Source organism: Mobula birostris, chromosome 3, assembly GCF_030028105.1.
Source record: "Mobula birostris isolate sMobBir1 chromosome 3, sMobBir1.hap1, whole genome shotgun sequence".
NCBI classification, from domain to species: Eukaryota; Metazoa; Chordata; class Chondrichthyes; order Myliobatiformes; family Myliobatidae; genus Mobula; species Mobula birostris.
This window is the reverse complement of record NC_092372.1, coordinates 195,955,698-195,971,134: the sequence shown is the minus strand read 5'-3', so window position 1 is coordinate 195,971,134 and position 15,437 is coordinate 195,955,698. Positions and strand designations below refer to the sequence as shown.

Here is a 15,437-nt window from a genome sequence, read left to right as displayed (position 1 = left end):
AGGACATGCTCTCTTCTCGCTGCTGCCATCAGGAAGAAGGTACCGGAGCCTCAGAACTCATACCACCAGGTTCAGGAACAGTTATTACCCTTCAGCCATTAGACTCTTGACCAAAGGGATAACTTCACTCAACTTCACTTGTCCCATCACTTAAATGTTTCCACAACCTATGGATTCACGTTTAAGGCCTCTTCATCTCATGTTTTTGATACTTATTGCTTATTTATTATTATTATTATTATTATTTATTTTTGTATTTGCACTGTTTGTTGTCTTGTATATTGGTTGAACAAAAGACAAATAGTCTTTAATTGATTCTATTATGGTTATTATTATAATATATATATAATGAATAAGGTTTATCTTTGAAATCCTAGCACTACTCAGCAGCTCAGTGGCACGTGTGAAAGAGAAATATAATTAACATTCAGGTCAGTGACCTTTCACCTGTTCCTCGCCGCATTACTTCCCTCTGCAGGTGCTGTCTATTTTGTTTTCAATTGGCAATAAATGCCAACCTTGCCAAAACAATTTACTTCACCACTTGAATAATGAAAGTGTTAAGTTTGATTGTCAAAAGAATGGATTAAGTCCAGTTACATCAGCTGAATATCATGCCTTACATACAATGTAGAGAGTGAGAGCTGTTAGGTGCATCATTCGCAGGAAAACTTCATACGTTTTCCTATAGAGGTCACGGAATAGTGATGGGAAAATAGATACTGGTTGATATTTTCCCATTTAACACAGGAGCTTGAGCCAATTCAACTATTCCCCACTGCTTGGTGACTAACATCAATACAGTCATTCTTCTGCCAGCAGCTAAATCTGGGACCATCAAGGCTGTGTAGCACAGTATCTCCTCAGGAAATGCGTTCGGATGAGCTGGAAGAAATTTATTTCAAGACAATGTTAAATGGTCTAGACTGAGATGACGCTGCAATATCTGAATCCCAATACAGTCTTCTGATTTCCGATGACCACCTGCCATTTTATATATTGCGATGAGCTGCTGGTTGTTCCACAGGTCTGTTATGAAAAAGGGAGAAATGTTTTAAAATTGTAAAGGAACGATTTGGGTATTCCCTTGAGTCTGCCGACATAGTCGACAAACTTCCACAAAATAAAAACTGACATTCGCTTGGTACTTAAACGTTCATTTATTGTGAATAAATTATAGAAATCTACCTAGAAACCACAGGTATCTTCACAGTAGCTTCACTCAGATGAAACACAGACAAAAAAAGGCATTTGGTAGAAAAGATAAACAGTTCAAATTTCAAAGTAAATTTGTTATCAAGATTTATTCCTCTAAATAACGCCTCAAATCAACTGAGATGAGCGTAAATTTATAATCGATTACTGTGTATCATAACAGTTTCCGGCGTTTACAGAACATGGAGGTGTGCTGTCACCTCTGTGAGGAATGCCACTAGTAAGCGTGGAAACGGGTGGACAGTACAGATCCCGGCCATGTTGCCTCATGTCGTGCTATACGGTGATTATATGACACTGTCAATGCAGCCTCTGTTGTGCATGGTTGAAGGGAAGCCGGTAGTGAGTGCCTATTCACGTTACACGGAGCCTCCCGGCTGCAACTCCTTTTGGCTGCACAGAGTATTCTGTCCGACTGGAAGCCCCGGACAGCTCGTTTACACACGTAAATCAACAAGAACATGTGGGGCAAAGTCACTAAGTACAGCAAAGAGCGCAGGGAGAAGCAAAATCAGTTTAGTGTAATATGTAACATTGTCATTGCTTTTTTTTATACTTTACTCAGTCGGGGTGTGGAGACTGTGCTTTGGAGCACATTTCAAGGCGGGGGGGGGCGCGTTTACGTATTTCTTAATTCTCACTCCAACTCCTACGCTTCTCTTTCGCGTTCCCTAACTCCGAAGCTGGCTGTGAACTGTTGAAACACAGCCACCCAGCACAGTGCAAATGTCAAAACTGACTTATATCTCCAAGGCAGCATCTCCTGGCTGGAAGTCCAACATTCCTTCCTATAGCGTATTTGCTCTTGAGGTCTGTATTTCTGAACTTGTTGTCGAGTGTGTGTGTACAGCAATAGAATGCAAAACTGAATTCCATTAATAATTGTGCGTGTCTTTGAGACGTGTACATAGCAATACAGTGAATGCAAAGAGTGAAGTGCACGTAGCGTACACAATAATGCTTCTTCTATGCGTGTGGGACATTTTTATGACATGTATGCTCTGTACAAGTAACAGTGCGATGTAACACTGCGTTCGCGTAAAGTGCCCAGAGAGCGATGTATGTATGCGTGTGCAACATGTGTTTAGGGAACACGGTGGATGCGAACGGCGCCCAATTTTACTCAGTGTGCTAATTCTACTCAGTGACATTATGCGTGAAATTTTCACAGCAATACTGGCAAATAAACAGCCACGTGTGTTAATATGGAGTGTGCAGAGTGTCCGTGTGTAGTGTGGAAAGATTATTCTAAGTATTACGTCTTAATGTCTGGGAATTGAAAATCGAGCTTCCAAATCTCTTTCCACAAGCCGGTAAAACTAAAACAAAAGCGGGCAGGGCGTGACAAGTCTTTCTGTATTTTGCCTATTTCACAGAGCTGGTAACGGCACCAGTCGGCGGACGCTGGCCGGCCGTGTGTGGGTGTCTGAGGGGGATGTCGCCCGTGCCCTCGGTCAGATCCTGAACTCTTTTAATAGTTTGCTGAGCTGCCGGCGGCTGGGCGTGTTTGATTCGGTGCGCCGGGCGTCCGACTGGTCTTTATCAGAATTGCTGTTGCGGGAACTAAATCTACACTGTTTTGGCAGCTGAGACTGTTCGCGAGAGACGCAGGAGCGTTTTGAGTGACTAGCGCCGTCATCACTTGGAGCGATTCCCCTCCTCTCTCATCCTGCCTACACTTCCAACCCTATTCCATTCTACTGAAAGAGTTACGCCAATCTCCCTTCCCCTGTGAGAATACTCTTAATAGTGAACCCAAGCCACTCTAGAGTCAATTCATATCCATTTCTAAGTGTGGGTCTGGTAACTGGAGAGCGACTAAGATCATAGGGACCAGAGTACAATCAATCCTACTAAGGTTATTGAAATACTTCGCTTACCTTCACCGGAACTAATCGTCCTGTATTTTATTATTGATACTTTTCTGTATAATACGAACGTGACCAGGATGTTGTTTTGCAACCTGGATCTACATACTTATTGCTTAGAGTCAGTGCTTAACTTAAACACTTGGCTCATGTCTCCTACATAGACTTAATGCAGAGCTCTAACTGTTGTCTATTCTTTCCCCGGCAGAGACTCGGTGTGTGCTGCTGTTGTGTGATCGCCTGTTGTCTGTGAGGAGTCTCCCCCTCTCTCCGTGGAGTCTGTGGAAAGCTTTTATTGGCTCGGGATTTTAAGGAAATGGCAACGCCAGACATTGGAACAGGAACCGTGTTATCCGTAAGCAGCGAGAGGAAACCGGAGCTAAATGATTAGGATGCAAGTCGCTCAGATCTCCCAAAGTAACCAATTCCGCTAAGCGCTGGACTCGCTCCTTTTTTTTTTTCGCTATCCCTCCTCTCTCTCTGCACGCAGATTTTTGTAGAACCTCCAGTGTCATGAGGAAGCACCGGGTTTTTCTCCTGCATTTACTGGCCGCAGTCATCGGGCTATGTAAAGCGCACAGGACTGGTGAGTAATGCCCGTGCTCCTTCTACTCACTACGATGTCAGCAAATGTGACTCCCTCCCCGGGACTCCCGAGCCGGGGAGCAGCGAGTTAATATTAACACCTCCAACTAAGGCGCCGGGGTCAGATCAGGTAGACCCGGTGAGATAGCCGGACAGTTAGTCTTGGAGAACAGCAGAGAACGGACGAACCCAGCTAGCTGGGTGAAAGGTGGGGAGAGCCTTCGTAAAATAAATGAAGTTGAACGCGAGTGTGCCGAGGACAGCCTTAGCTCGGCGGGACAGGAGGGTGCGATATGAATGCTCACTGATACTCTTTTGGTATAGAGGAGGAAGTGAATTGGGTGTTCCCAAGAAATATTTCATTTGCCCGGAGAGCAAACCGACAGTGCGGGTCGAGAACGTCGTATCTCCCTCCAAACCAAAAGCGCTTTGCTCTGTTTTAGGACGACCCAGTGAGTCAGTCCTGGCGGGGCCACGACCCCAGTCCCTCCGCAGCCTCTGTTGGCGCTGGTCTTGGTGAGCGCCAGTCTTTCCCTTTGCCACTAGTTGCTGCGGACCGCGGCGATGAAGAGGCGTGAATCCTTTCAACCTAAACTGAGTGAATGTTCATGTCCTTCAAAGTGAATGGGAGCGGAGAGCTCTATACGGATGAGCATCGCCGGCGTTACAGGCGGACAGGGCGAGGTCTGTATCCCCCTCCACCCCTGGTATGTGATGCCTATCTTAACCAAAGATGTGAGGGGCCGCGCCGGTGATCTGCAATTGAAGACATGCTGGCTCCGTCTTATCTCTACAGTACCCCAGACATTCTTGGCCGGTTCATAAAACCACTTGGCTGTACTTTTTAAAACCTGCCGCCTAACTTATTAACCTCGTCTGGAGGCCAGCAGCCCGTATCTCAGACTGATATTATTTATTGAGCTTAACTCGACCATTTGGAGGTGCCCCCTCCCCACCCCCTGAACGGGGTTGGTTTGAGATTGTGCAGATCGGCTCCTTTCTCCGCGCTCCGCCTGACAGGGGAAACCACAGAAATATCCAAACTCAGCTGTCACTTCGCCTCCCTGCCGGAAAAACAAGGGGGACAAAGTGAAATAGACTGGCCTACAGAAGAAAGAAAATATACGGCTGTGGCTTAAAATAACGGGCGGGGGAAAGGATGATATAATTCATCCAATACTAATTAAAAGTCCCCCCCCCAAAAAAAAGTTCGTTGTAAAGTATTCGGCCTTGTATTCGTCGAATGCCAGGTCGTAAATATAAGACTCGAGTCCAAGAGAGCGAGAATGGTTTGGACATTATTCAAATTTGTAGATGGGGGCTCGGTAATAAAAAAAATTAATTGTGTTCCGGATAAAGATGTGGATTGGTTTGCACTGGTTGAGTGTGGCCGCACAAGTCCCGGATAGCCCTGCCATTTTCTCACCATCACAGTCGCTGGGGTTTTCGGAGGGGAGGGGCGGGGGGGGTGCGAGGGCCAAAGTGGCCTAGAAAGGGTTAATTCAAACCAATCTCCTTCAATCTGCGCTTCGAGCGCGAGTAATTTCATTCAATTTGGCAGGGAAGGACCATTGGGCTCGTTTATCTAGCATGACCTCCGCTGTCGAAGACAAATGAACAATCCTTACTATCCCTTTTGAAGTGGAAAGGGGCTGAAGGGATGACCTCTCATCGGCGAGCCCGATGCAGGGCGTCGCAGCGTTCAACTGCGGGTGGGGAAGGTTCAAAGAAGGCCGCTGTCCCGGCGCGACTTGAATCTGTACAAAATGAGCAGGCAAGGGCCATGTAGCAAAGCGAATTCACGAATTTATAGACAGGGCGCGATATTAAAATCCTTTCCACCCTGTGAATCATCTTCCCCGTTCCTTCTTTGTCCGGCCACTTACGTCCTTTTATCAATGGGCGTAGACTTCATGAAATCAAGTGCTGGAGAATCAAACCTCAATCTATTGCAGACGCGAATGTGTTCCCCACAGGTGACGGCTGTGGGCTGAGAAAACTAATAATCGAAAACCTTGGAAGTGAAATAGTTGCTGGCTGATTCAAAGTCTGTTCAAGTATTCTATAGAGCAGAATAAGATAAAACCAAAGTACTTTACAGGTTAAAATAAAATTCTGACCAAGTAATTGGGATAATAGAGTAAGATTCTGGCCAAGTACCTTATTAGAATAGATTAAGTTGCAAAACCTGTAATTCCAGGCAAATCAGCTGTATGCATGTTGAAATAAAGACATGCGTTGTAAATAAAGCACCGGCATTGGTTTGATTGAATGTGATCTTCCTTTGTAGATCGATGTGGGGATACTATACAGATCACAAATCCTGGGTACTTGAATTCTCCTGGATATCCGAACTCTTACTATCCGCGAGAGAGTTGCGCCTGGGTGATCCAAGCGCCCGAACCTTATCAGAGAATAATGATTAATTTCAATCCTCACTTTGATCTGGAGGACAGAGATTGCAAGTAAGTCATACAGGTTTCCAATTTATGTACAGTGACCTCTAGTGGTAACAAAATACATACAGGGACTCGCTAAACGGGAGAACAGAAATCCTACTTCGCTGTATGGGAAAGGTCAATATTCCACTTTACAAATACCGGAGTACAGAAATGTCACCCACTTTAAACTATCTTTTTTATTTGCCGTATTTACTGCGAGTTTCTATTTATAACAACTACTCCAGCACCAGTGAAAAATGTTACTGTTTCAGGAATCGGGATTCATTCATGGTTGAGAGCAATCAGACAATGAGGCGAGATTATTTCCCAAAGAGACAATAGGAGTGAATATTGTGTCATTGTGCTTGTAACTCAGATAATGAGAACACAGTTCTGGTAAAGCCTTATGCAATAATTGATCGTCTTGAACTTTACATATTATTACCCATGCAATGTGATTGATGCCGTTAAAGCTATAGAGTTTATTAAAATGTGAAAGAAACAATAATAATCCCCAAGATTAACCCTTATGTAAAAATATTACAACAAAGAAACAATACATCTCAATAAAGACAAAATGTTGCAATCCCTTTTCCTAGATTATATTAATAAATTGAACACTAATTTGTTAGAAAAAAAAATCTGTCATTATATTATGCATATTTAAATACATCACATTGAGAATAACTAGCATTTGAATAAGTTTTCAGACTGTGTCAAGTACAGTTTCCAGAGACGTATTCTAATTAGTAGCACCAGCAGAGGATCCAGTGAATTGTGGCAGAGAGTGTTTTTGCAGTACCATAGCACAAGTTATAAGCAGCATTTTGACAGTTTCCGCTTTTAAAGTTGAATGCTGTTTAATGCATCTTTATATCTGCAATCCATAATGGAGCACTTCAAAGCTTAAAACACAGAGATCAGTGTTTTGTGTTATGCTGTCATTTTGTATAGAAATGACTGTTGTCGGAGATGTTTTGAATTTAGTAATTTTGTTATTCATTTTTGATTTTGGTTCTTTGTTGCTGTACTGTTCATTGATGCAATCCTCATTGTTATGTTTCACAAGCCACTCTGCTTTCATTGTGGGATTTGATCTGTGTGAATTCTTACTCTATTTCAAAATATGGACTGATCAGCAAAAGCGTTTTTCATTTATATTAATAATTTAAAATGTTCAAATTTGAGGCTGTTAATTTAGTGTTGCAAAGGCAGATATTTCCTGCAATATTTATTCTGGCTGCATTTTTCTGATTTGTTAGAATAGAACATCAAGATAAAGCTGGGTACCTGACCAATTCATAACAGTAAGACTTTTACTGAATTATTTCTCATATATCTCTTAAGGGAGTCTACCAATGTCAGAACAATATTTTCTAATTTAACTGAAAACCCTTTAAGAAAATTCAGTTCAATTGATTTTCTCCCTCTTGATCGTATGCATCATTTTGCTGATTAAAGGAATTATATATACTGTATTTTTCATAAAATATACTGGAATGTCAGAAGGCAAATCAAAAAGTTATTACTGGAGTCCTGTTCATACTGTGCATCGCCAAAGGAACTGACTGATATGAGAAAATACTGGCTCTGAAAAATATTAAAGTGATATCCTGCAGGACTTGGCTGTTGATTTTGGTTACCTAATTAAAATGAGTGTAGTATTTAATTTGAGTGTAGGAGGATTGCTGGAAGTCAAAGCCACGTGGAATTTCTTTTGTTTTGCTAAATTTGGGAGCAGTTCTGGTTATAACTATACCCATACTATAATGCCTTTCCTTGTCTGTGTGTGTGTGTATATATACATATATGAAATACTTTGTGCAAATTAAATCTAAATATAAAAACGCATAATAGCTGAAATCTATTGTAGATGTAGTTTTTGGGTAGGTGGGATAGTACGTTATTTGGAGGTGGTGTAGTTTCATCAAAACTTGAAAAAAATCTGTGGAATTAAAGCATGAGATGACATTGTGAAACTGATCAGGGAAAACTTTAAAATGTACTATGGGAACATCGGTTGATACACAGTCATAGAGTCATCGCGTCACACAGCATGGAAACATGCCCTTCATCCCAAATAGTCCTTGCCAACCAAGATTATCATCTGAGCCAGTCCCATGTGTTCACATTTGTCCCATATCCTCTAATTCAGAGGTTTCCAACCTGGGATTTATCGACCCTTTGCTTAATGGTATTGGTCCATGGCATAAAAAGATTTGGAACCCCTGCTCTAATCCCTTCCAATCCATGTACCTGTCTACATCTCCTTCATTGTACCCACCTCAAACCTATGTGCTGTAATTCTAGATTCCTCAACCCTGGGAGACAGACTACGTGCTTTGACTCTGTTTACCCTTCTCATGATTTTCTACACATCCATAAGATCATCCCTCATTTTCCATCAACTTCCCTCCATAACTCAATTCCTTGAGTCCTGCCAACATCCTGGTAGAGCTCCTCTGCTCTCTCTTCAGCTAAGTCTTGTCTGCACTCTTTCCAGCTTCGACATCTGATACATTTGGTAAGTTTAGACTGTATTTTTGTCGATCAAGTTTAACAGTTTAAAAATACTCCTAATCAGAAATACTTAACTGATGGGGCTAAAATTGGCGGACTACTTCGTTCCCTGCAAAATGATGAAACACCAGTCTGGGCTTTAGGGAGCCTTAAGTACGCAGATATGCTTCATATAGAGGACTGATGAATTTCCTGTTGCTTATCTGACTACAGCCATCCAGTCCATTAGGGCATTTATTTTGCCTCCAGGGATATTTGGACTTAAATGAGAAAAATCATCCTCATCCCACCCCTTCAGGGCCAGCTGCCCCTTAAAGTGCCTGAAATAATTGAAGTTGGCTGCTCAATAATCAGTGTTGTCCTGGTGTATTGAAGACTCAGCTCTGGTTACCACTACAGAACATGGACACAGATTCTGCTTTCCTTTATGAGGCAGCAAGCAGTTTAATGTTAAAGTCACTACTAGGATCCTCAGGAAGATTGACTTTTGAGTTGGTTGTAAAACAACTAACAGGGCAAGCTTCCGCCTTGCTCTGCGGAGAGGATAGGAATTGATTTTAAACACCATAACCCTGTATCCAAAGCAAAATTCCTTAGGTACATTCAGACTAATCACAAGATAACATGTTGAGATCCCACGGCAAATATTTATGTTTTTGCAACTCAGTCATGATAGTCATTGAACCTTCGATATTTTACCATACTTAATACCTGTCTTCCAGATATTATATCTTAGTTGCCATTTTTATCAAATGTAATTGTTGATACATCAGCTAACTGCTGTCAGTAATAGAGAAGCTCCTGATTAGCTTGCTATGTTCCATCGACTTTAATGTCCTGGATACACCAAGCTTATTCAGCACTAAGTGGGAACCTACCTCTACTAATACAAAACCTTTTCGAAGTGACGAGTTTACCCTGTGGCTGACCACTCCCTCCCCTCCACATGAATTGCTGAATGACAGGAAAACAAAGGCGAGAGCCCACCCTTCTCCCATAAATCCCTTTTGCAAATTGATCCTGGAGCCCATAAGGAGAGTGAGAACATGCTTGCGTTTCTGGCTTTGAAGAACTGAGCCAGAATATTTTGGAACTCCAAGTGTGCTTGTATGAGGTTATATGTAAGTCTGAGGAAGGAAGCAACATAGGGGTGAGAGTGCCAGCTATTGTTGATAGTTCTGAAGGGAACCACCATTGTACAGATGCTCGTGTGTTCTGTGCTTACGTACACAAGCTGAGTGACAGTTGCCAGAACATCTGTGACCCTGCTTTGTTGTTAAGAGTGAGTCAGTTACAGACTCTGCATTCTGGGATTCCCCAGCACTCTGCCAGGGAATCTGCCTCTGTGATGCTGTGCCAACCAGGCCCTGCATACAATTGGAATCATTCACTTAAATGGAGATGTCTAATCCAGATATGAGGAAGAAAGTGTTATGTCAAGTTATACCAATTAATTAGGATACATCAGGACCAGTACATTTTGGCCCAATTAAGCAGCTGCCCCAATTAGCCAAAGTTTAATGGAAATAGTTTAAAAGGTGTAAAAAGAATAACTACCATTTAACTGAGCACAAACTATGTATTTAAATGAAATACAGAACAAATTAGAACACCAACAATACTACTACAGTACAATAAAATTGTGTATTAGATTCTAATAGTTATCAACAAAGCAATTCATCCAGTGTACACTGCCGTATTCTTTTGATTGACTATAAGTGAACAAAATCAGCGAAGGCATCCAGTGCAGATTATGCATTCATATAATCTTTTTGATGACTATATCTTCTAGATCTTCATTTTCATTGTAACATTCAAAATGATTATTGTTACCTTCGTAGCTTGTGAAGTACAGAGATCTTTTCATTTTCACTCACAGCCGTTTCTGGCATCTTCAAGCCTGAATACTTGAAAACACAGCAAGCAAAACAGTTCTGAGTTGTCTTACTGCTTATTTCTTGCCAACTATCAGTGACAAAGTTCACACTTTTTGAACATAAATACGCAGAACTGTCGTTATTCAAAAACTGTCTGGTCTAAGCATGGTGTAATGCACGGTCTAATGGCCACACAAGTGCACACGACTGACACTAGTTAGAAACTGTTCATCAACACTCTCTTATCCCAGTTAAGCAGCATAGTATCCCAAACAAATGAAGGGCATCCCGGCTATTTTCTCAATTAGTTTCTGTTTTTTAAGAGTTGTCCCAAATAAACAGCTGGCTCAATTACCTGATGGCCCAATTAACCGGAATCCATTGTATTTTTACTTTTATTTATTTAGTGTTATTTTTTACAATGATTTTATTTCTTACCTCATTTGTAGATTTTGTAATTGTTATTAGAAGTCGGTAAAATTGTCTCTGAGCCTTCTTACAAGGTAAGGGTCATGGGTGCAATCTCAGTAGTACTGCAGCCCTGTTTCTCTCTCCTGCTGCAAGTAGTTTTGGGTGAGTTCGTTTGGCCCCCTGCCTCCAGCACATGTATATTAGAACTTTAGAAAGTTTTTGACAAGAACCGGCCATTCAGCTAACAAAGTTTGCCAAATTCCTATACACTTAGTGTGTTGAAATAACTGTCGAGTTTAGATTTGAAAGTCTCGACTACACAGCTAGGTAGTTTGTTCCATGTGTCCACAACTCGCTGCATAAAGAATTGCTTCCTAATGTTAATCTGAAATCTCCCTTTAACCAGTCTCCATCTATGGCCCCCCTGTCCTGGATGATGGATCAATAAAGTGAGGATATTCAGGGGATTGGGATTGTGAGGCTTGAAAGGTGCAGGAAATGTTTTGAATACACTTCAATTCAGCCTAATATCTTAATTAGAGCATTTTGCTCTGCATATGGACAAAACTTTGGGGAAAAAAGGCGCAACTGAAAGTCAAAATATAAAAGAGAGGCCTGGCAATAAATATTATGGAGAGTACTTGAACATTTCTTACTTCAATCTTATTATTTAAAGTATCTAGTATGTCTGATAGAGTTTTTGATCATTTGAGCCACCGGACATTGTTGCTGAAACTGCTTTGATTCAGAATCAATTCTGATTTACACTCCCCTGAACGTAATGAGAAATGCTTCTGACGTCCGACTAATCTTCTAGATTTCGTTATGGAGTTAGAAGGTAGCAGGCTACCAATTCTCATTTTCAGATGCAGGGTACCAATTCCCAGCCACTTCGTTTTTAATTCGTAGTTAAGGAAGTCATTGGAGTACCTGTTTTAGTGGCCCTGCTTAAAACTTGTATTAATTTCATAACAATGGGATTTTGAACTTTGTTCATATATTAAGACAACGTAGAAAGAGACCCTTATGCCCACTGAGTCTATGCTGAATATCAAGCATACGTTTACACTTATTCCATTTTATTCTTCCCACCTTCACATCAACTCTCCTCAGATTTTGACAGCGCACCGATACACTGGGGACAATTTACAGTGGCCACTTCACCTATTCTAATCCATCAAGAGCAAACCTGCATTTAGGGTAGAGTGGAATAATTTATGTATTTACAGATGTTGCCTAGATATTGGTTTCAGGCCAGTGTCTTTTCTGATGAATGCGAGTATAATCCTCTGCAGGATGCAAGCCCAAAACCTCTCATTCTGCTGTAATTGTTGAATCTTTCAGTTGCAATACCGTAACTATTAGTCCATCTTTCATTTCTATACCCTACTTATTAGTTTTAAACAAAATTCTTAATTTTTAGGTATTATTAGTGCATGTAATTCTTGCAGTGTTCACTAATGAAAGTACAAACACGGCATCATACGACCAACCCCTTCCCATTAATAAAAAAAAGATCAAAGGTATATAACAATGACTTACATATGTCCTGCCATTTTATATAACTTTTCCTTGACGTTTGTAACAAATGTGTCTTATGCTATGTTGGCTGTTTTAAGTTCAGCTTCCTTGATTGCAAGTTTTTTTTCATTGTGAAATTGTCAAAAACAGCCTGCCTCTGCAGAAATAAGCCAAAGCATGAAATACAAACGAGCACAGCTTCTTCCCCTTTGTCATCCAGTTTCTGAATGGACATTAAACCGACGAATACTATCTTTCTACTTTTGAATTTCTATCTTTGCACTACTTATTTAATTTAAATATTATATAATATGCAAAGACAACATATTTCACGACATATGCTGATGATACTAAACCTGATTCTGATCACATTCAAAGTTCAAAGTAAATTTATTATTAAAATACATACTGTATATGTTACCATATGCTAACTTGAGATTCATTTTCTTGCAAACATTTAAAGAAAAAAAAAGAAATACAATTGAATTGCATGGAAAACTATATCTAAACAAAGACTGACAACCAATGTGCAAATACAAAAATAATACCAAGAATGCGAGTTGTAAAGAGTTCTTGAAAAAGAGTCAGTGCAGAATCAGTGCAGAGTAGTGGTGAATGAGGTTATCCATGTCAGTTCAGGAGCCTGATGGTTATGGGTTAATAACTATTCCTGAACCTGGTGGTGTGAGACCGATGACTTCTGTACCCCCCTGCCCAATGGTAGTAGTGAGAGGAGGACATGAGCTGAACAGTGTCTCTGTCATGAAGGATGCTGCTTTCTAATGGCAACACTCCTTGAAAATGTACTCAGTGATAAGGAGGGCTTTGCTTGCTACAGATTGGGCTGTACCTGTCACATTCAATAGCCTTTTCCATCATTTATTCCTGCCATTGTCATTAATAACTTGTTATTAGTTTGCATTACTATATTATTATATCCTGTGAAGAAATAGATTCATTGTGTTCAGAGTGCTGAAACTACAAAATTTATTCACTCTGTCTGAATCTGAGCACTGAGTCCCACGTGTGATCCCTGCCAATTGAGAACACATATCATTATGGGCCAAGAGGTATGGAGCTCTGTAATTCCGGTGAGATTGCACAGATGGAACAAATAAAGTCACCTAAGCCAATGAAATTGCAGAAAAGCAAATTGTCTAAAGAACAGAGGTACGGGAAGAAGAGTTTACAGTATATGTCAAGCTGCGTATAGCAGATAAACCAGACCAGACAAAAGTAAAAACATTATTGTATCTCACTGGTGACAAGGGAAGAGAATTGTACTGTATCATGAAGCTCTAAAATGAACCTTGGAGAATGTATAACAGGCACATTGCAACGTTACTGGAAGTAAAACTGTTGATGATTACCAATTCTGTACATGCAGCCAAGAACAGAGGAAATTCCGTCCTTAATGGAAATAAGACCATAAGCAGGCACTTGACATTTCATTGATTTCAGAGACATGCCCTTCATAGATCAGGATTTTTATGGAATCAAGGAGACAGAGGGGACAAGAGGGTTAACTCCAGAAATGTGAGCACAGACATCTGAAGCTGTGGAACTGTCCAGAGTCAGTCTGGAATTATTGAAAGGCCAACATCAGGAAGTATGTGCAGTGTAGCAGGACAGAGAAGAGAAAGCACTGCCAAGATCACTAAAGTGCTGCATGCATTGTGGATGACAACATGAATGGCTGAAAAAAAAAGGATTTTTTCTGTGTGGGGGAATCTGTGTCTAATGTGGATTAGAAAATTATTTCTAGAGGTTGTGATGATGTAAAGACAATCAAATGTGAACGAGCTGAACCATGTGGGGACAGAGACAGAGAAGGGGTTAGTTCAGAGTACCAAATAAACCTAAAACCTCTCCTTGTGTTGCAGTCGTTGAATCTTTCAGTGCAGCTATTGGTGCACGGGTAACCAACTATATTTCAGCTGTATTGCCTTCCTAAGTCAAGCCATCAATGGTGAGGCAGTGCAGCTGAAACCAATGAGTCATGAGCAATCAATGTACAGTAAAGCTATACTGAAGTCAGTTGGAAGGAACTCTGAGAAGATGGTGAGCCCAACGAATCAAGGGAGATAAGAGGTGGGTTTCATTGTAGTAGACCCGAAAGAAGTCACATTTATTCTTGGTAACATAGTGCTATAGATTCCACTGATACAGATACCCCATAACAGGACCATGAAGGTGGGTTAATGCAGTATTCTGGTTATGAAGCTCATCAACGAATATCCAGTTGTCTTTCATGGAACTATATGACAAAGTCGAAGGTCTCAGTGGGGAAAGGGGCACAGCAGATTGCACACTGGTTCTTGAATAAAAGGAAACATGTTTAAAGGAAGAGTTAGACTATGTGTAAAATCCAAGTTGAGTATTCTGATGAGTAGATGCAAAGAGAAGCAAATCATGTTGAAGATGCAAAAACTGAAGCCCAAGTTGAAGGCAGCCTCCCTCATAGGGCACTTGAATAGCAGAAATTGTCTGAAATCAATTCCTGCCAAAATCAAGGCAATAAAGAATAATGATCTGAATGGACTTGTTGGGTTACAGTGTCTTCTTGAATAACAATCTGAGCAGGTACTGCTACCACCTGCATTAGATGTGGGACAGTCAGATGACTGTCTAAGAAAGATATGGAATTGTGTTGCTTTGGCATTCAGGATCAACTACAGGATCTAACAGATCAACGAGGTAGTCATAACAGACCCCGTGGTGAAACACTTTGATGAGGGGAAGGAGTTGACACTATTGGGAGGTGCCTCAGAAAACGGTCTTTGAGAGAGAATTATCCAGTTGCTTCACAAGCAAGTCTGACAGACGTAAAGGTGGATTGTGCATAAGTTGACAGGGAGCTACTTTTACCATTTGCTTGCTTCTGCCAGTACATATGCAGGACATATGTATATGGGCGTAGTGATCAAAGACCATCTGAGCTCCTTCATAGAGGATGTAGACATGAAACGTCTGAAAGCAGATACCACCAGGCTTAAGGA

At 41.0% G+C, this 15,437-nt stretch overlaps 1 protein-coding gene across 4 annotated transcripts in view; it reads left to right on the top strand.

Annotated features, from left to right (window-relative positions):
• The first annotated feature begins 1,902 nt into the window (after window positions 1–1,902).
• nrp1a (neuropilin 1a) overlaps window positions 1,903–15,437 on the top strand; it is a 195,539-nt gene continuing 182,004 nt past the window's right edge. Inside the window, exons 1-3 of one of the 4 annotated variants that reach the window (XM_072253978.1) lie at window positions 1,903–2,025; window positions 3,292–3,669; window positions 5,959–6,133. In XM_072253978.1, the coding sequence (XP_072110079.1) occupies window positions 3,597–3,669; window positions 5,959–6,133 (248 nt within the window). In that variant the 5' untranslated portion in view covers window positions 1,903–2,025; window positions 3,292–3,596. Of the gene's footprint in view, window positions 2,026–2,752; window positions 3,074–3,291; window positions 3,670–4,199; window positions 4,353–5,958; window positions 6,134–15,437 lie in introns of those variants that run through there. The other 3 variants (XM_072253977.1, XM_072253976.1, XM_072253979.1) reach the window with 3 other exon arrangements.